Consider the following 19,940-nt stretch of genomic DNA (forward strand, 5'->3'; position numbering starts at 1 on the left):
CGGCGTTTACGACCGACCTACCGCATTCTTCCGTTATCCTTCGATTCGAGCCCGAAAGCACGCATAAGTCCACGTCGCTCCAGCCCAGGCGCATCGAAAGCAAGCAACATCGAAACCCGCTCCCACGTAGGACCAGCCCCTTAGTAGGCGAAAGAACAAGAAAAGATATCAGTACAATTGCCTTGGGCAGATGATGGCTTGAATGGCGTCAGACACGGAAGCACAACACGAACAACAGCAGGAGGAGCAGCGGGAGCTCGCTCTCAACGGCAACGCCGAAGGAGAAGTAATGAAAAATGGCAACGAGCTACCTCTACGACCCGCGACGCCAACGACCAAGCCAACCACCGCCGCGCGCCCACCGCAAGCGCAACCATTATCTTCCGACAACGACGACGCAGGTTCCTCAGACAACGCCCCAGGCACCAGCTCAGCAGACATCTCCCAAGACGACGCCTCGTCCGAGCTAGTAACCTCCCCATCAGTGACGTCCCCTCCATACTGGGCGCACGGACATAGCCAACCAAACGGTCTTGGACGAACACGGCACGCAAGGACCGTGTCAAGCGCGTCGGCGGAAAGCGATCTGCCACCGGGAGCCATCACGCTGCAGGATAACGAGCACGACGACGGGCCGGACGGGGCGAACGTGTACGGACGGGACCGCAACCGGGCGTGTTGGGCGAGAAACGTGGATATTGTCGATTATATACTGGTTAATGGGGGGACGGCGAATATTGGGGCGTTTGTTGTTTGGAATATTCGGGTTGAGACTTTGAATGTGCGTATTTCCTTGGGAAGGGGGTGGATTATTGCCCGTGAATCTCTACGGTTCTTGGTTTCGCAACATGGAGTTTGGGACTTTGACTAACCATCACCGTTTTTTTTTCCTGCAGGGCTCGCGAATGAACATAAGAAAGAGATACTCCGAGTTCGACGGTCTCAGGAAACGGCTCGTCCAGACCTTTCCCAATTTCGAGGCCGCTGTACCTCCAATACCTCCCAAGAGCATCCTGCACAGATTTCAACCAAAGTTTCTCGAGAAAAGGAGGGCGGGGCTGCAGTATTTCTTAAAGTACGTGTGCATTACCTGACGACTTGGCTCCCTTGAACAGCTCGCCTCAGCTAAAGAGAGACACGTTGCTAACTTTGTGGTGACGACAACAGCTGCATTCTACTCAATCCAGAATTCTCTGGATCTCCTGTTTTGAAGGAGTTTCTCTTCTCATGAAGATAACGATAACGATAAAAGGGAAAATGCGCAAGAGATGATGAACGAACTCTACTACTTTCGACGAGGTAATGGTAATTTGTGAATGATTCCTGGATCATGGGTAATGCCTAGGTAGTTATGACGACGATGACGGTGGCGACGATGAGTAAACGGGACACGGACGCGTCTGCGTCTGCGAGTTGACAGGATGGGATGGGATGCCCGAGAGCCGAGACTCTTGAGAGCAAAACATCAGATGAACTGGACACAGACTAGGACGTGGAGAAATAAAGTTGCATAATGTTTGAAGGAAGCGGCTGGACCCGTTTTACGTTTCTACTTGTTTTTTTAAGATCGGCATTGCTATGTTTAACCTTGGGACGCTTAAGATGGTTAGAGTTTCTGGAGTTCTTCATGATGTTGGATCAACGATGGAAGATGGGTTTGGCCTCTTCCCTTTCCCATGCGATGTAGCCACCATTCCCAGTACCGCCTTCTAGACCCAGACCATCGATCCGCCAAGAGGCTATCTACAGTAGGCCGATCTTGAAATCGCCTCTGGGACAGTTTGCCTTGCTCGGATTCACCAACAATAAGTAAAGTGGATTCGTCGTCGTTCTCACCCGCCATGTCCAAAATTCTAGACGTTTCCCGACTCACGGACGTAGATCCGGGCACTGCCGGGCTCCGGGCCAGACAATCAAGAAATTCTCAGCCGCCTTTTGCTTGCTTGCTTATTAACCAGCCTAGGTGTGAGTGGACGAAAGGTATGGTGGGTTGGTGGTGTGCTTGAAATTGTGGAATCGTATCTTGGTACGGAGTACGGATGGAATCATCGGGTAGGTAGATCATTTTACATGTAAGTCGAGAAGGTTCATCAACCCCGCGTTGCCAACGAGCTGCCAAAGCGTGGAGCGGAGTTGAGTGTGTGATTTCCTTTTCAGCGATCTGTTGAGGATCATATGCAGTCACATGTAGTTGGAATGTTTTGAGTACGGTATTTACAGTATCAATGGTCAGAAGAGACCTGTCTGGTTCAATAGTAGTCCAGCCATCGCCATTTTTGAACAGAGGCGGCATCTCGGGCGGCGGTGGAGAGTCGGCTGTACTACATGCAGGCGGAAACACAGATGAAAAATACCTCAACGAAGACAGAAAAGATAAGAAAGGTGAATGATCAACTATCGAGGGCTAGACTTGATAAAATGCAGAATGTGTTTGTTGCGGCTATGAGGGTCCCCCGCCATTCCCCGGGTTCGCCGTATCAGTTGAGGTTGTAGCGGCTCATCGCCACAGCAAATACGAGGTTCGATGCAAATACGCACAACCACTGGAATCCTACCGCTAGGTGCAAAAAACAAAAAAACTCCGGTTTGCGCTTCGTTACAAGTTGGAAATAATGTTTCCCGAGTGTGCCGTGAAGAAAGGTATCAGTCAGGTGAGACGTGGGGTTGATGTCCTTCGAGGTAACTCCGTCTTGCCCCCGTTCGGGTCGGGTTCCATGTCCATTCACAAGTGCTCACTCAGATCAACTGGACCTCGTATGAATGCCTCCGAGCGGTCGGTCTCCCTCCCCATAACGAAATGGACTATGGGTATGCAGCATGCATTCACGAATGCAACCTACCTATAACGGGCCAGCCGCGTCCAATGCGATAAAAGAGTTGCTTGCCGCTTTTTCCATTCTCCATAGAGGACGAGAAGATCAAGACGCCGCAAGCCGCAGGCTGTAGGTTGTTGCCAACAAGACGTGTGTGGGTTTCAAGAGACAAACCTTCCGTGTTTGGGACCACCATTGCGATGCCGTAGAATTATTGAGTACTGGCTCGGGTTTCTGTGTTCTGCTGCCTGGAATCCGGTGTTGTTGTGAAATCTGTTGACATCGAGAGAGATGTTTACTCCAGGAGAATAGTTGCGGATCGACAGTGCACAGCAGCAATCATCAGCAGGTGCAAGCAAGCCCAGAGCAACTGGAGACCGGCCGCCGCTCGGTGCATGCCGGTCGGTGCAGTTGTGCACCTCCAAAAGTGTCGATCGCCGTAAACCTTATCAGGACGGAGATGCGTGTTAAAATGCTGGTTACCCTATTCCCGGTAATTTTGAGATTAAAATTATGGGATAAGCATTTGGGGTCTTACCACTAGACTTAAAACAGGGCAGATATAAGACAGCAACATCATGGGTTGTTTCTTGCTCTTGCCTACGACTATGGTATTCGTCCCAAGTCTCTCGGATGTCTATGCTCATTATGTGGGATATGACGATTTATGTCGGCCTCTACACAAGTTGAAGAGTACATACAGCATGTTCAAGAACAACCACAAGGTTCATCCGATCGTAACAAAACGTCCGTGGAGGTTCCAGCGGACCGTATCCATCCAAACCTATCGATCAAAGTCCATCCCCATCACACGAGAAATGGGCATCCAGCCTCCTAGCGGCGGAATTGACTTGCCGCGATTGGACAAACCGGCGGTGCAAAGAGTTCAACGTGTGGAGTAAGTTGGCATACCCATCCCTGCCCCGGCAAGTTCGCTACCGTCGACGCGATGCAACACTCCAGGGATGGGGAGGATGGACCAGCTCAGGCCCAACTAAGCCTATCAGCGGGCTTGGACTGCTCATTTAGAGCTCGAATAGTGGGCTCTGGGCCTCGGGAGCAGCCACGGGCGTTGATGATCCATCCAGAGCCATCAAACCCTCAAAATCCGTCAGTCCAATTTGATGCTTGGCCTGCTAGGGTACCCTGGCCTCCTTTTCCCTTTCCTCCTCGTCCTCCACGCTTTCTCTCCGCTCCTTCCTTTATCTCCACTGCCCCAGTGACTTTCTCTCATCTCCCCCATAATCCGGTCGTTTCCTTCCAGATCCCTTGGGACCCTCGCCTGCTTCTAGGATATTCTCCTGATCTCTTAAAGTCCTCAAGTGGTGCTGTCACTCGCTCTGACCTTTTTACCTGCCTGACCTCTTGCTCTCATTTCCGTTCGGATCTCCTCAAGTTCAGTTCAGGACCGTCGAAATCCCGTTAACTTCACCTCACCGTCGTTGTCGTTGCTCGTGCTCCCCCGTACATTCCGAGTTTCCTGTAAGTGAGCTTTGGTTTCCATCAGATCTGAGAGTTGCCTTGAGTTCTCTTGGTTGAATGGCATGTCCATTCATTCCATGGAGGTCACGGACAACGCCGTGATCAAACTCCAGTTTCTCTGTTACACCGAGACGTTCCATGACGATGCATGATTGCTCACCGTTAGTTTGTACAGAGTGAACGAACATAATCAATCCAACCACTCATCCACCCGTCCACGATAATTCAAATCCAATCTTTCACAATGGTTGCCTACAGCACTACCCTCCTGGCTCTTGCCAGCTCCTTGACCCTCGTCTCCGCCGACTACTGGGTCAACACTAGCAACATCGACATGGGCACAAAGCGTACGTACCAACCAAGTCGTCCATCGGAGCGTTACCAGTAAAAACAGACTCTAACCGGACAATCAGAGAACTGGTGCTTGAACGAACTGGCCAGCTGCCCCCTTATTTGCCAGCAACAGGATCTTGGTCCTATCGAGAAAAACCTTTGCGATGCTGTATGTGAATGAAAAAGCCCCCCTCGAAGCTGAATGGCGTATGTTTTGTAATGTTGCTAATCTCTGAACCAGGACACCCTTGAATACGCATGTGTTTGCGGCAACGGCCAGACTCCCAACTTGACCGAGTACACTTTGACGATTCCTTACCACACTTGCGTCTACTGGGTTCAGGAATGTATCCAGGACAACACGGGCGACAACCTTGCGCAGGCCGCCTGCGCCGCGGACCACCCATGCGGTGCTAAGGACCCCAAGAGATCCAACGCGACCACGACGTCGACTGCTTCCAATACCGCCAGCCCAACCGCTTCCAGCACAGGCACTGGCGTCTTCACAGGACTTGCCGGCGAGAGCAGCGGTGGTGCGGATTCGAGCAACAACGGCGGCCACAAGAAGAACGCCGCTCCCCGCATGCTGGAGTCGATTGGCGCGACCCTTGTCTTTGGCAGTCTCTTTGCTGGTTTCGCCATCATGCTCTAGGCTAGCGTTTTTTTTGACGTTTGCGGTCGTACCGGATGTGCGTCGAGCTTTTTGGGGGGGGGGGGGATCAAATGTGAAGGCGAGAGCCGTTTTCACAAAAGAGGAGGAGGATGTTAGGGATTGACCTCCTGGCGAATCCGATCAGTTGCTGCTCGATGGATGGCAGCAGAGTCTGTTGAGGTTATAAAGGGAGCTTTCAGGATATGAAGCAGTGGAGGGTGTCATCTATCACATGCCCTCATGGAGCCACGACATGCTATCATCAACATCACCCTAATATTTCAACAAGCGCATGGAACAGTTCTGTCTTTTTTTACGGCGTCTCTGGAGCTTTAATGGCATCTTCTTGCGGGTTTTTTGATGGAAAAGGGAAATCATTTTGTCAAGCGGTTGCTGGGCGTTTCTCTCAGTTTTATGTACATGACTACTGTGGTTAACACGCCTAATTGTGGAATGTGTGTTATTGTGTTGCACATCATGATCAATAATTTCTTGATTCGGCATCGGATCATCTTGTGCAACTTCGCCTATCTTGTCTGCCATTGCTTGGCCAAGTGTCCTAGCTGCATGTCAGTTGTGGAGTAAAAGATGCCGACTTGGATACAGGTACCTTGATGGTCTATAAAAGAGGTGAGGTTGATACTCGGTAGAAGCTCGCTCAGGCTGAAACAAAACAGGTCGTCATAAGAGGTGTATATGATATGGAGACGTACAAGTACACATCCTTCGATTGGGAGTTTAGGCGGTGACTGCCTCAAGCAGCCATCATGGACAGGGGGTTTTTCACGTGTCAGTATAAACAGGCGCGCCAGCGAACCTTTGGGACGATTGGGGGTGCAGATCCTGCCCAGCCGCCGCGCGCGTGGATCTCAGGGACTGCTTTGCAGAGACAGTTGGCAGGACGGCCCGTTAACACCCCCCTCTTCGTCTTGCTTCGTTTCAAACGACACCTGGGATTGGACTTTCTCGACAATTGGCACAGACCTAGACTCGGATAAAGCCTACCGATTCCCAGTGAGCAGTCAACTTGTGAGGGGGGCGGGTTGTGATAGAATCCAAAACAGCTGTAGCAGAATTCAAAGCTTCGAGTTCAGCAGAGAGTCGAGAGAGAGACTCGTTCGTGTGGAACCGCAGGGATTGGGGACCTCCTAACAACAAATGTTTTTGTGTTTGGAGTGCCGTCACCGCCAAGCTGGAAACTTGCCCCCCGGTTTTTTTTCTCTCGGGATTTTGTACTCTAGCCTTGCTCCAAAAGCAAAGAGTTGTTCGTGGTGGTCGATTTGGCAGCCTTGAATTCCTTCCCGGTACAACTCCTTTAAACATCGCGCCCCGCGCTCACTCCGCCTCCCGTCACCCCATCTCGAAACTTTGTCCGATAAACAACAACTTCCACCCACTGCAGGCACGGCTCCCCGCATGACTCGGTCTCAAGTGGCGGACAATCAACTACGAAAACCAACCCGACCGTCCTGTGTTAAACGCCTGGCTGTTTTGGCCGTGGTAGGCGAATCGAGCAAAATGGCCACTCCCGGTTTGCTCAAGAGTAACAGTGCGCTACCTTTTCCCTAACAACCTGCCTTGCTGCCAACCTACCTGCCCCCCGCCGGCCTTGTCCAGGTGAGGCAGTTGCCTGCCCTTCACCCGAAGTTGCCCGGATGCCATCTGCCCAAAACCCCACTCTTCGTCGTCCATCACTTGCACGTCGGGCCTGGGGCACATGTCAACCACGACCGCAGACATTGTTACTACTTCGAGTTTCTACTTAGCGTGGTCCATGTCATTGCCATCTCCGTCGCGTCGTCCACCAGGGAGCTCAAGTCGGTTGTTGCCTCCAGCTTGCTGACATGAAGGATTCGATATCTGCAGAGAAAGCCGCCGCCGAATGCGTCTCGGACGATGCGCTTATCCACCTCAAGACGTACAAATATTCGGCCGTCGACAAGTCGCCCGTCTCCAATTACATCCTTAAGCCCTACGTATGTTAGCCCCTCGCGCGCGCCTCTCTCCGACCCGACAGGCCTGTAAATAGTGTGAAGAATATCGATGCTAAGATTTGAGGCGCGGTAGTGGAATGCCTTCGTCGAGTTCCTGCCATTATGGGTTGCCCCCAACATGGTGACCCTAATTGGGTTCTCCTTCATTGTGGCTAATGTCGGCCTCCTATTGATATTTATGCCAGATCTGGTTGGCCCGGTAAGACACCCCGTGAATCCTCCAAAAGATTGAGTGTAGCTTTCGTTGCTGACCGATGACTTGGTATTGTCGTATAGGGTCCTTCGTGGCTATACTTCAGCTTCGCTTTCGGCCTCTTCGCGTATCAGACGATGGACAATGTCGACGGCAAACAGGCGAGACGCACCGGAACCTCCAGCGGCCTCGGAGAGCTCTTCGACCACGGCATCGACAGTCTCAACTGCACACTCGCCAGCTTGCTCGAAACCGCCGCTATGGGTCTGGGCACTACCAAGGCCGGTGTCTTCACTGCTCTGTGCCCCTGCCTGCCCATGTGGTTCTCGACCTGGGAAACATACCACACTCATACTCTCTACCTCGGATACATCAACGGACCTACAGAGGGAATCCTGATTGCTTGCTTGCTGATGGCGATCAGCGGGTGGTATGGCCCTGAAATCTGGTCCGAAAGACTGGCCGATAACCTCCACCTGTTCAGCTTCCTCGGGTTGAACGAAGAGAATCTGGGCGACACCTCCTTCCAGGACATTTGGGTCTACTTCCTCATTGGCGCCATGTTCGTCCACATTCCATTCTGCATCATCAACGTCGTCAATGCCCGCCTGTCGCGCAACGAGCCTCTTCTTCCGGTCTTCCTCGAGTGGACCCCGATGGTCGTTTTTACCCTCAGCGTTGGCGCCTGGCTCTATAGCCCATACTCGACATTGATGGACGAGAACCACCTGGTGCTTTTCTGTGTTACCATGAGCTTCGTCTTTGGCCGCATGACCACCAAGATGATTCTCGCTCATCTCACCAAGCAGCCCTTCCCCTACTGGACTGTCATGCTCTGGCCTTTGGTCGGAGGTGCCTTCATCGGAAACCTCCCTCGTTTCGGACTTCCTGCTGTCACGGCGCAATTCGAGCACCTTTACCTGTGGGCTTACCTGGTGTTTGCCTTCGTCGTCTACTCTCGCTGGGCTTGGTTGGTCACTACGAGCATTTGCGACTTCCTTGGTATCAACTGCCTTACCATTCCCCACGAGAAGCAGATGGCCAACAAGCAGATAGCGAGGGAGATCGCGGCGCAGACCGCTGCCGCCGTTCCCGTTGGCCCCGCCAAGAAGGATTAAGAACAGCGCGTAAGCATAAAAGCAACGCAAAGATCCTACGTTCTTTTCTTGCACCTATTTTGATTCTGGCTTTGGAAGAAGCTTATATATACTAGAATCGAACTACACCATAGAGCGGCCGAGTTGGCTAGACTGGCGTGTGCAGCGTTGCCTTTCGCATATAGAGCTCGGAATGCATTGGTATTAGGGTATATATATCAGATACCCCTCGGGGTTGTGGGTTTAATGTCAGGAAAGGTCAACAAAAATCAAAACACACGAGACGGTGCGTGGAAACGTTGGGAACAACGGCAGTGCGTTTTGGAAAAGCAGTGGACAGCCTTCCTTGGGTGGGTTGGTCAGTGGTATGGAATGTACTATATAATCGGGATAGATTCATGAAGGATGATGGATGAGTATGACAGAGTCTTAATGGCTCTCTAATGAAGCTGGATAATACATGAAAAAAAAGGGCTTCCACAAAGTGTATGGATATCGGGTCCTTTCCGGCTGTGTGCTAATACCCAAACAGCGGCACTCTCTTTGGGCACTTCGATATCACCTTCCTTGACTCGATATCATGTTTGAAAACGTTGGAAGTTGAAGCAGGAGCTCACAAACCGCACTAACAGAACTGCCCTGGCCCCTCACGTCCAGGATCTTGATGGTACCAACCGAACAAGAGTATGTTATTTCCTACAATCTGGCCCCTTTCCCGGGGAGCGCTATCCAGGTCCCAAAAACTTGCCCTACATAGGGTTTTCTTAGCAATTCTCCAGCCACGAAAATGACCTTCTACGTAAGATTTGGGAATTCCCTTAAGCGCCCGCTAATAATATTTGTACTATTATACCTCGTTTGCGCTATATCCCCGCGGCTTTTTTCTAAATTTCCCGCGGTAATTACTAGCCTTTAAATTTCGCGTAATTGTAATTACGATTGTAATAGAAGGACTATATTTCCCCTTTCCCGTCCCCATATATATATATATATATTCTACTATTAAGGTATAACCCTATATCAAAAATTATTAATATATATACTTATATATTAACGTCCTAATGTTAATAATAAGTAAGCGGTTTATTAAGTATTATATATAATAATATTATATTTATATATTCATTACTTATTTAATGCTATTCCGAAGCGGGGAAATAGGGCGATTCCTAATAGATTCTCCGATATTGATTAATAAAATTTATTTCAGCCAATTATTTATAGAAGCAATTGCCGATGATACTAAACTTAGTCCTACTCCTAATATATTTAATAAATTCACGCTTCTTCAATATATAGACGCAAAAGTAGAAAATACATTCCTATATATATTAAATTTATTTCCCGTACTATCTTCGCTTATTTCTGGTACTATTAATAAGGATAATAATATCCTTAATTAATATAACTGATACAAGTAACAGGGTTATAACTTTATTTAATTAATTTAGATAATTCTACATGAATTTAACGGCGGTCTTTACATCTTTAATAATATAATAGTTATTCGGTAGCGTTATTATAAAGTAGGAGTATTCCGTATTATATTTAACGAATAGAATTACGATTAGCAATAGATTTTATAATTCTAATTACTAAGGGATTTTTATACGAACTGGAAAAGGATAGCGCCCAGAACTAACACACTTACAGTAAAATATAAATATTACTACTGGTTTTATAAGAAAGAACTATCGCTTAGTATAGGAAAAGGAAAGATTTTAAAGCCTATTTACATTTATTTTCTTTATTCTATACGCTTTAAATAAGTAGTATAAAATGAAGACGGTTTTAAGGAAGTTATTATTAATTACTATATTTATAATATAGATTTCTATAATTAAATTATTTTATTAAAAACTATAGAAGAGTACGCCGCGTTTTTACTTCTAATAAATTATCCTATTACTATAGTAGAAAGAATAGTTTTTAAGTGCGATAATTCCGTATATAAAGAGCGAATTATTCGTTGCAAGGGATATTATTTTACTATTAAGAAATTGATTAATATTATTATATTATTTAGCTTCAAAGCGAAAAAGACAGAACGCTTTGCTAATAGAGACTTTATTCTTGAAAAGGAGTATAACGAATATTTTGAAGAAATTGAGCGGTTTAAAGATTAGAGAATTAGGCGAATCTTTTTACTAATAGTTAATTTAAAAACGAAAAAAATTGGGGAAAAACTTATATAGGAGCTTGTTTTTATAAAAGACGAATACTTAAACATTTTGTAGGATTGCAGCGTAATTATTATTATAGATATAATATATAATATAAATTATTACTGCTTCTTTTTATTTATAATTATAGTATAGAGTAATTACGGTTTATAGCTTCCTATTATTATTATTTTTTATTATTAAATAAATTAGCAAGATTATTAGCGAATATTTAAAGCTATTAATTAAATAGTATAGTAATTTACGAAGTTAAATATTTAAATATATAGTTATAGACGATTCGGTAATTAAATAAAAGGATGTACAGTTTATTTTTAATATTAATAATTATGGGGAAGATGCCGTCGAATATTTGTTATACAGGAAGTATATTTAGGGTACGCTTTATAAAAATCTCTCTAAGGTAATGATTATATTTTACGAATTATAATTATAGCTTTATATAACCAGTTAATAGAAGAAAAGTACTTCGAGTCTATTAATTAAGTTATTTTCTATTATAACCTAAAATAAATAGGGTATTTCTATAGAAATTAGCGCTCTTATACTAAGTATTAAGTATATTAATTTAAATATACGATCCTGCTACTTTTATAAATTGATATCACGAATGTAATTGTGTTTTAGTATAATTATTATAAAATTATTAATGTCTTTTTAAAATAGGAGATAATTGCGTAGTATAGTTTAAAAGGTTCTTTCTACGTAGTTATTAATAGAATATACAATTATTTTTGCCGGGTTAAAAGGTAGCGATTCCGCTTAAAAATTTATTAGAGGCTATTAATAATTATTTTTCCGGATTTTAGGTTTAATTAGTTACTAATCTATATATAGACGTTCGTTTTCCGATAATATCATATTACTAAAAGATAGCGGCGGAAATAGTAACCCCTTAAATTTAAATATATTTATATATTTGGTTAGGAAATATTATTGTTACCTTTAGGAAAATAATTTAATAAATAAAATAAGCTTCTCCCTTACAATTTATTAACTATTAATTCGCTAATATTACAATTTCATTTTTTTTGTAATAAAGTAAAAAATAAAGAGTCGAATAGTATTTTTATTCCCGAACGATTATTAGTTGAATAAAACGATTTTTATAAATTATAAAATAAGAGATTTTTGAATTTTAAAAATAATCTGGTAGGTATAAATAAACGCTTTATAAGTATATTACCATATAAATATTTTTAATTTATTATTTAGTAATTACTTTATATTTATATCTAGTATTACTACTTTTTCTTTAATTTGTTGCAATCTATTTATTTTATTTAATTAATTAATCTTTAAGTAGAAAATAAATTCGAAGTTTACGAAGAAATTTATATATTATTTAAGGGTATTTTTAATTATATTATTAGTATATTTCGAAAGTATAGGTTAAATTTTTAAGAAGTTAATGAGTAATTATTTGCGAAAGTTTGGGAGATTTTAAATTTTATAGAAATTAACGATAGTAGTCTAAATAAATTAGACTGAATATTAAATAACTTTTACCATATAGTTCGAAATAGTATTAACATTATTAGTGCTATTAGAATAAAAGAATTAATTTAATTATTAGAAGAAGCGTGGATTAGATTTTAGAAGTATATATATAGAGTAGGATAGGAGGGGAATTTGTTAGTTCGTTACTTAAATTTTAATATTAATTTAATTGAAATTCTTTTAATTTATAATATTTATTTAATTCTCGGTATTACTCTATTATAAATTTATATACTTCCTCTCTTTCGAAAGTTTTAATTGGTTTTATATCTTGCGTTGTATTTGTAATTTGCGGGAAATAAGCTTCTTGGATATATGTTAATATTATTTAAATTTAGAATTTTTAAACGTTTTTCTTAGGTAGTACCCTTTAGTTTTATAGCGTAGTATAGAGAATAATATAGTTTTTTACTTTGTACTGGGAAGTATGTTTTTATATAGGGTATTAATATATATTAATTATAATTGTTTATGATCAATACTAAATTACTATATTTGCGTATAAATTTATAAAATATTATATATATATTTATTATACTTAAATAAATTATTTTATTAATTTTTATAATTTGTATCCAAGTATATAATCATACTTGTAGGTAAATATTTAAATAGTTTATAAATTACTATTAGGCTATTACCCTGTATTAATATTATATATAAGTAATAAAATAAAAAATATTAAAATATTCTTAATTAGGAATAATAATTAATAATAGTAATAATAATCTTATTCATGCTTTGACTATTTTAATATAGTCACCTTATTTAGACATACGGTCCTTCGTTGTTCAAAGCCGGGCGGAAAAACCGTATATCTACCACAAATACTAGATAAAAACCTCCCACGTCTTTATATCTAATGTATCCTTCCTTCGATCTAAACCTTCCCTTCGTTATTTTCCTATAGTTAGCCCCTTTACCTCTACCCTTATTGTCGCTTGAGATCGTCTATTTTTATAGTGGGGAAGGGGGAAGGAAGAGGGGTTTTATAGATTTCGATTAGCGTTCTTAAAGTCTTCTTTCGGCCCGAAGGCCCTAATTTCAAAGCGAAGGTAAATATTACCCTACTTACTTAGGGAATCGTGCGCTAATTGGGCGGAGAAGTTGTCGTACTATTAAATAGGGTAATTGCTTTTCGGAGAGTAGAGAATCGATTTAAATTTATTTAGTGCGGCGTCGCTATCGAGGAAGAGATTTTCAAGCGCTAAGTCGCTTTATCCTAGGGTTTTGGATTAGGGAGAGTCCTATAAGTTTAATTACATACTCATGGTGGGGGAGGAATTCTAATGCCGATCCCGAACCCAAAAAAAATCGGATGGAAGGGAGGGGAGCGGGATTCGAACCCACGACCTTACGGAAATAACCGTAAGGTAAATTAAGCCTAGATCTTCCCAACTAAGCTATCCCCCTGATAATTAATAATATAATAAATTTATTTGTACTTTCTATCCGTACCTTCCATTTTTACCTTCTATCCGCACCTTCTATTTGAAAATTTATATAATACGTTTAAAATAAATTCATTTGAATAAATATTCTTGATTAAAAAATCTGCACCCCTCTTTCCTTATCCTTTTTTCGTCGTATATTCTTTTCCTTCTTTCCTTTCTCCTTTTATAACTTTATAATTATAATAAACTTTATACGTATCCTTTATATACCTATTTTTATATATTTATTTTTAATAATATTTATATATTTATAGCGAGTTCTATTATATTGCGCTCTTTTCCCGCTATTGTAAGTATTTAATTTTATTATTAAACGAATTTGAATGGTAATTAATATTATAATTATTTAATATATAACGAAATTCGCGAATATAAGCGCTTAAATACGTGTTAGGAAAAGGAGCGCCGCCGCTGGAAATAATAAGAAGGCGACCCTTAATAAGCGTAGTCATATAAAATACCTTTTATTTCCCTATTATTTTATAAGTATTAATATATTATATTATAGAAGAACAATAATAACGACGATGAAGAGGAGGAGGAGGAGGTTGAGGATACGCCCCTCCCTACCCTATTTAAAAAACCTAACGACCTTTTTAGTACGAAGAGAGCTTTACCTTACAATTTTTATTTAAGTAGAATTATTAGGAATAAAAGTAGCGACCCTTGAAAATATTATAATTAAGCGGGCGTTAAAGGTATTTATTGGGAGTACGCGAAGAGTAGTTATATTAAAACCTATTTGCTTGTAAATTTCTTTTATTTAATTATTCTTTAATTTTTGCTAACTTATTTAAGTTCCGCCTTTTATTATTCTTACTTTGAGGGTTTAGTAGCAGAAAAATTAAATTATAAAAATAAAGAAATATAATAAGACCTTTTTCTAATAAAATTAAGAATTCGTTAAATAGTAACGTAAATAGAAAAAATAAAGTATTAGTATTATTATACCTATAACCCCCGTTACCCCTGCTATTTTCCCTCCGGTTTTTAATATAGTTCCCCGAAATACCATTATTATTAAAACCAATAAGGAAAAATGGAAGGGATTGAAAATAGACCTCCTTAACCACTAAATATAAATTATAGAGTATATAGCGGATTCGGCGTTTTTAATATAGAAAGCTATAGAGAGAATAGCCGAGGATGTTAACTCTATAAAAGCGAATTTGGAAAATTATAATAAAAATATAGTAAGTAAAAAAAATTAGTTTTTTTTATGGGATAATAGTAAGATAATTATTAATTAGTTTTTAAGATAATTTTATTTATTTTTTTTACGCAAAATTTCGATTACTTCCCTATTAAATAGTTTGCCCGAAAGTATTAAATATATATCCTCCGTTAATAGCTCTAACTTTTATAAAAGTATTAATAATAATAACGAAAATAAGAATAACGTTAATAATAAGAATGTTAATAGCGAAGAGGATAATATTAATAAGAATATTAATAAGAATAAAAATATTAATAAAAATAATAGTATTAATAACGAAGAGATATAAAAGGATTAGTAGTAAGATATTTATTAATTAATAATTTTATTACTATTTATTTTATTACTTTCAAGAGGTTTTTATTATTTAAGGGGACTTTTGCCTATTATTTTAACTTTTTTTACTTTTATATAACAAATAGCTCCAAAATTATCCCGCACTTTTAAAGTACTAGAATATATAAAATTCATTTTAAAATGACGAGAAAAAAAAGTATAACGTAACGATGATAATAATAAAAATGAAATTTTTTCGTAATTATTATAGTGGGTAAACAACGTTATTAATATATAAAATTAAATTTCGATATTATAAATTATAATACTTAATATTAAATCTTTCAATATTATATTTATAAATTCTATACTTTAAAGTAAGGCTCTCCTAACTATAATAATACTATTTACAAAATTTTAGGAATTTAACCTCACTTTTGCATTATATATAACAATGCCGGTATCGCTATTATAATGCCAGCCGATATATACATTCTGGCCAGCACCCGCCCACAGCTTTAGCGCGTATACCCCGCTAATTTTGCGCAATAAGCACGATTGCGCAGGGGATTTTGAAGTTACTAGTGATATTGCTGTTTATCCGTGCGGTGGCTAGAGTCAGGGCTGTGCACTTCCGAAACGGGTTAGATTTTGGGACCTGGATAGCGACCCCCCCCTTTCCCCGCACATTATTTCTAGGGGTCCCGCAGTGCCTGCACCAGGGCAGCCCGGGGTGGTAGAGCCCCAGCTCTCCAGGTACCGGACCACCCTTGTCCGTTGAGAGCTCCTTTCCCCGGTTCATTTGAAGTCTCATTCTTCGCCAGGAGGGACTCTCATTAGGATGAAGCGGCGAGAGTGATACTACGGACCATGGTACAATAGTTCACTGGTGTTTAGTTTTCTTTCATTCAAGTTCCCGGAGAGGTTTTTGAGACAACTTCTGTTTAGCGGAATTCTTACGAACAACAATGGATTAGACGACCTTTGTCACCCGGCCAACAGAACTTACCCTCAAAACAACTTATTCCGTCGATCACACCACAACCTCTCTATTCAAGTGAACGAATCCGGAACGCCTTGGGTGGGAGATATTCACAATGGCTCGGCACAGCGGGCTTGGCCTGAACAATCGCCATCGCTCCTCACAGCCAACCTCGCTCCCACGCCGTCTCCTCTCCGCCCTCCTCCTCACAACAACCACCACCCTCCTCACCACCACGCCCGCCGGCGTACACGCCTACACCCCCCTCTCCACCTGCAGCCTCCAACACCTCCCCTCCGGTCCCCCCTCCGACTTCGACATCCACCCCGGGTCCGGGTCCGACTCCCTCCTGGCCCCCATCCTAATCCCCCGCGTCCCCGGCACCGAAGGCTCTCGCCTCGTCCAACAGCACTTTGTCGATTTCTTTTCCTCCCAACTGCCCGACTGGACGCTCGAGTGGCAGAACTCAACGTCCACCACGCCCGCAACAGGGTCACAGCTCATCCCGTTTTCGAATTTGATCTTACGAAGGGACCCACCTTGGGCAAAGGCGGGGACGAAAAAGGAGGGGAACGTGAAGAGACTGACGCTGGCGGCACATTATGATAGTTTGTATAGACCGGAGGGGTTTATTGGGGCTGTGGATAGTGCGGCGCCTTGTGCTATACTGATGCAGGTGGCGAGGGCGGTGGATGGGGCGTTGGGGAGACGGTGGGAGGGGGTTATGGCTAGGAAACAAAAGGAGGAGGAGGGGGGTGGGTTGGGGTTGGGGTTGGAGGATGAGGAATTTGGGGAAGAGGAGGAGAAGGGAGTGCAGATTGTGTTGTTCGATGGCGAGGAGGCGTGGGTGAGGTGGACGAATACGGATTCGACTTATGGTTCTAGGTATGTGGTTACTACTGCAGTGGGATTGTTGTTGTTGGTGATGTCTGCTGTGGTGATGGTGAAGAAGTTCTGAGAATGCATACTAATAAATTTATTATTTTCCTTGGAAATAGAGCATTGGCTGAAGCCTGGGAATCCTCTCCATACGAGGCCTCATCAACCCACTCCAACCGGCTGGAGTCCATCAGCCTGCTCGTACTCCTGGATCTCTTGGGGGCAGAGAACCCCCGGATCCCCTCCTACTTCTGGGACACGCACGGGGCGTACGGGGACCTGGCCAAGATCGAGGCCAGGCTACGGGAGCTGGGGGTTCTGGAAACTGCTCCCGCTTCTCCGTTCCTACCGGATAGCGGGAAACCGTATAACCGGTTTACGAGGGGGTATATACAAGATGATCATGTTCCGTTCATGGAACGCGGTGTCAAGGTGTTGCATATCATACCGACGCCGTTCCCGCCTGTGTGGCATACTATGGATGATGATGGGGAACATCTTGATTTGCCGACTGTGAGGGATTGGGCTAAGATTATGACGGCGTTTGTTGCGGAGTGGATGGATCTTGATGGCGTGCTTTCGGAAGAAGGCTGTGTTGTGGGAGAAGAGAAGGGCAGCGGCAGCATGGAGAAAGACGAGCTCTAGTGGTGCTGGGGGCTGGTTATATTGGCGATATCCCGAATGGATACCCTTCGGAAGGCTCTAGATAAAAAAATGAATGTTTCTCTTTCAGCATGACAATGATTGTGTAGACTCTGAACCTAGAGCTGCGGCCGTGTGAGCGCTTGTTGCCTTCAACCTTCCATTATACTCAGTCTCATGATCTACAGTCTATCGCTAAGCACACACTATTTCTAAAAACATTATCTTCGCAGAAACACTGATATTGGCTTTTCGTATAAAGTTGAACGGATGTGTAAGTGAAGGGGTCCTAGGCCCACCCCTGGCGTAAACGAAGTAATTACCCTCCACGTAATTGTCTTGGCGGACATGGTACGTCCGCTATGCATGGGTGGAAGCTCTGGAAGCTGAACGTGTTCATTGAATGCTCCAAAGTTTCACCCCAGCGCATCTACGAATCTACGAATCCATTGCGCTTTTCCCTTGAGAGTGTGCTCTGTTTCTACAAACGAGCTCCTAGCACACATCAAGAAAGATGCGGTTCACTCAGGCACTTTTGCTGCTTGCGGCGGGCGCTGCACAGGCAGCATCGTCTTGGAGCTTCGACGACGCCAGTGTGTCGGTTGCTGCCAAGAAGGGCAGTGATGCCATCAAGGAGAAGTAGGTTCGCGCGCGAGACCATGGGATTTCATGCCCCCTCCTCAACGCCAATTACTAACACCCGTTTGCGCAGGTTCAGCCAGAAGGCCCCTCTTACGAAACCCGTTGGACTTGGAAGCACCGATACCGTCAAGATTATCTTGACTGCGAAGGAAGATGGCAAGGCAAAGCGGCCGCACCAGGCCTTTGTGACCATCAAGGAGCAGGAAACTGGGCTCGAGGCTCCTTTCCCCTTGACGGTCAAGGACACCGGCAAGGCGGTGGTACAGATTGTGAGTTGCTCTATCGATGGCAGGCAAGATTGGATCGTTGAGAGCTTGGAATTAACGGTTCGGCGCAATACAGTCTCAGAAGGATCTCCCCGTCCAATTCCTCTTGTCGCCCAAGCCCCTCAAGGCGTCCGTGGTCATCGGCTCCTTCGGCGAGGCTCGCGCTGTCAACACCCCGGTCTTCGACATCGAACTCCAGACGGATCCCAATGCCCCGGTGCCCAAGTACGAAGCGCCCGTTCGCTACGGCAAGAAGCCTGAGATTCACCATATCTTCCGCCCTGGTCCGCAAAGCCCGCCCAAGGTCATTTCGCTATTCTTTGCCCTTGCCGTAGCCGCTATGGTTCCGGTTCTTTTCATCAGCGTGAGTTGTAACCCTGGTCATCTACCTGTATACACGCGGAGTGTTGTTGTTGGTGCTAACAATGTCTTTTCTTCGGCAGTGGCTCTTGCTCGGCGCAAACGTCAACCACTTGACCAAGGCCCTCGGTGCCGCGCCCTTGTCGCACGTTACCTTCTTCGGCTCCATCGTGGCCATGGAGGGTGTGTTTTTCATGTACTATACCAGCTGGAACTTGTTCCAGGTCCTTCCCGTTGCTGGCGTGGTGGGCGTCGTCACCGTGCTGAGCGGCACCAAGGCTCTGGGAGAGGTTCAGAGCAGACGTCTCGCAGGGGAACGCTAAGCGACGAAGATGTCCGTTGGGAGATCGATGCACGAATGCTTCTGGAACCAAGAGTCTACAACGAAGTGGTTAAGGTGCGACCACCTTGTAGCTTTCCCTAGCAATGGCTGGACAATGCTTGAGGTTGTTACCCAGATATATACCAGCGCGACTGATTTTGATAGACAAAACTAGAAATACAGACTATGTACCAAGAACCGATTGAAATAATGGTTCAAGTTGCCTAGGGCGGTGGCTGGTTGATTGTCTCTGTCAAATCTATGATTCTCACATCGGCCCTTCCACGACTGTCCTGAAGCAAGCAAGGGAGCATCAATGGGCCGAAATTGCTGTTCATCCAGAAACTTACCACGGTCAATAATCGCAGAGTTATTTTGGTCTTAGTCAACCAGACATCGTGTCAGCCGCTTGCCCTGCTGCCCTGGCGATAGCAGCCGCTGAAACTCATACACGCCGCACGCAGGCGTCGGCTCAGCACAAATGGAAGTGAGGTGGCTGGTAACGATCACAATTTGAAACCTCTCTCTTTGGTTGGCACATCGAGACCGTGAACCGGTTCTTCGGTCACCTCAACCGGGAAACAAGTGAGACGTGGACGGACCTGACTGCTGTGCTGGTGGTCTTGCTGGTGGTTCCTTGCTGTCGTGCTTGGT

The 19,940-nt window shown here is 43.7% G+C and overlaps 5 protein-coding genes and 1 pseudogene across 6 annotated transcripts; 5 read left to right on the forward strand and 1 right to left on the reverse strand.

Moving 5' to 3' along the window:
- Window positions 1-62: 62 nt before the first annotated feature.
- Window positions 63-1,372, forward strand: B0H65DRAFT_30476 (Phox domain-containing protein). The gene is made up of 3 exons (XM_062823199.1): window positions 63-781; window positions 897-1,075; window positions 1,168-1,372. Exons 1-3 carry the CDS (start codon window positions 203-205, stop codon window positions 1,229-1,231), a joined length of 822 nt encoding a protein of 273 aa, XP_062686331.1. The 5' UTR covers window positions 63-202; the 3' UTR covers window positions 1,232-1,372.
- A 2,668-nt stretch (window positions 1,373-4,040) lies between these two features.
- On the forward strand, window positions 4,041-5,382 carry B0H65DRAFT_30433 (uncharacterized protein). The gene is made up of 4 exons (XM_062823193.1): window positions 4,041-4,295; window positions 4,471-4,642; window positions 4,709-4,797; window positions 4,870-5,382. Exons 2-4 carry the CDS (start codon window positions 4,540-4,542, stop codon window positions 5,278-5,280), a joined length of 603 nt encoding a protein of 200 aa, XP_062686332.1. The 5' UTR covers window positions 4,041-4,295; window positions 4,471-4,539; the 3' UTR covers window positions 5,281-5,382.
- Window positions 5,383-6,833: 1,451 nt separating this feature from the next.
- B0H65DRAFT_30531 (CDP-alcohol phosphatidyltransferase-domain-containing protein) lies at window positions 6,834-8,698 on the forward strand. Its single transcript, XM_062823207.1, has 3 exons — window positions 6,834-7,256; window positions 7,348-7,473; window positions 7,551-8,698. Exons 1-3 carry the CDS (start codon window positions 7,125-7,127, stop codon window positions 8,583-8,585), a joined length of 1,293 nt encoding a protein of 430 aa, XP_062686333.1. The 5' UTR covers window positions 6,834-7,124; the 3' UTR covers window positions 8,586-8,698.
- A 4,874-nt stretch (window positions 8,699-13,572) lies between these two features.
- B0H65DRAFT_t57 lies at window positions 13,573-13,660 on the reverse strand (annotated as a pseudogene). The gene has a single exon. The product of its transcript is annotated as a tRNA-OTHER (tRNA).
- Window positions 13,661-15,890: 2,230 nt separating this feature from the next.
- Window positions 15,891-17,804, forward strand: B0H65DRAFT_484269 (uncharacterized protein). Its single transcript, XM_062827670.1, has 2 exons — window positions 15,891-17,060; window positions 17,174-17,804. Exons 1-2 carry the CDS (start codon window positions 16,291-16,293, stop codon window positions 17,697-17,699), a joined length of 1,296 nt encoding a protein of 431 aa, XP_062686334.1. The 5' UTR covers window positions 15,891-16,290; the 3' UTR covers window positions 17,700-17,804.
- A 406-nt stretch (window positions 17,805-18,210) lies between these two features.
- Window positions 18,211-19,287, forward strand: B0H65DRAFT_417240 (Oligosaccharyltransferase subunit Ribophorin II-domain-containing protein; the record flags this gene model as incomplete). Its single annotated transcript, XM_062824078.1, has 4 exons — window positions 18,211-18,335; window positions 18,409-18,607; window positions 18,681-18,968; window positions 19,048-19,287. The coding sequence occupies 4 exons, from the start codon at window positions 18,211-18,213 to the stop codon at window positions 19,285-19,287; spliced, it is 852 nt and encodes a 283-aa protein (XP_062686335.1).
- Between the last annotated feature and the right edge of the window lie 653 nt (window positions 19,288-19,940).

Source organism: Neurospora tetraspora (genome assembly GCF_033439725.1).
Source record: "Neurospora tetraspora strain CBS 560.94 chromosome Unknown B0H65scaffold_1, whole genome shotgun sequence".
Lineage (NCBI taxonomy): Eukaryota > Fungi > Ascomycota > Sordariomycetes > Sordariales > Sordariaceae > Neurospora > Neurospora tetraspora.

Excerpts from the sequence above, each read along its gene's own strand:
- B0H65DRAFT_30531 (XM_062823207.1), top strand. The coding sequence starts at position 7,125 with ATGAAGGATTCGATATCTGCAGAGAAAGCCGCCGCCGAATGCGTCTCG. Across the intron at positions 7,257-7,347 it reads ATTACATCCTTAAGCCCTAC|TGGAATGCCTTCGTCGAGTT; the intron begins GTATGTTAGCCC and ends GAGGCGCGGTAG. Across the intron at positions 7,474-7,550 it reads TGCCAGATCTGGTTGGCCCG|GGTCCTTCGTGGCTATACTT; the intron begins GTAAGACACCCC and ends ATTGTCGTATAG.
- B0H65DRAFT_30433 (XM_062823193.1), top strand. The coding sequence starts at position 4,540 with ATGGTTGCCTACAGCACTACCCTCCTGGCTCTTGCCAGCTCCTTGACC. Across the intron at positions 4,643-4,708 it reads CATCGACATGGGCACAAAGC|AGAACTGGTGCTTGAACGAA; the intron begins GTACGTACCAAC and ends CCGGACAATCAG. Across the intron at positions 4,798-4,869 it reads AGAAAAACCTTTGCGATGCT|GACACCCTTGAATACGCATG; the intron begins GTATGTGAATGA and ends TCTCTGAACCAG.
- B0H65DRAFT_30476 (XM_062823199.1), top strand. The coding sequence starts at position 203 with ATGGCGTCAGACACGGAAGCACAACACGAACAACAGCAGGAGGAGCAG. Across the intron at positions 782-896 it reads TTCGGGTTGAGACTTTGAAT|GGCTCGCGAATGAACATAAG; the intron begins GTGCGTATTTCC and ends TTTTTCCTGCAG. Across the intron at positions 1,076-1,167 it reads GGGCTGCAGTATTTCTTAAA|CTGCATTCTACTCAATCCAG; the intron begins GTACGTGTGCAT and ends TGACGACAACAG.
- B0H65DRAFT_484269 (XM_062827670.1), top strand. The coding sequence starts at position 16,291 with ATGGCTCGGCACAGCGGGCTTGGCCTGAACAATCGCCATCGCTCCTCA. Across the intron at positions 17,061-17,173 it reads GATTCGACTTATGGTTCTAG|AGCATTGGCTGAAGCCTGGG; the intron begins GTATGTGGTTAC and ends CCTTGGAAATAG.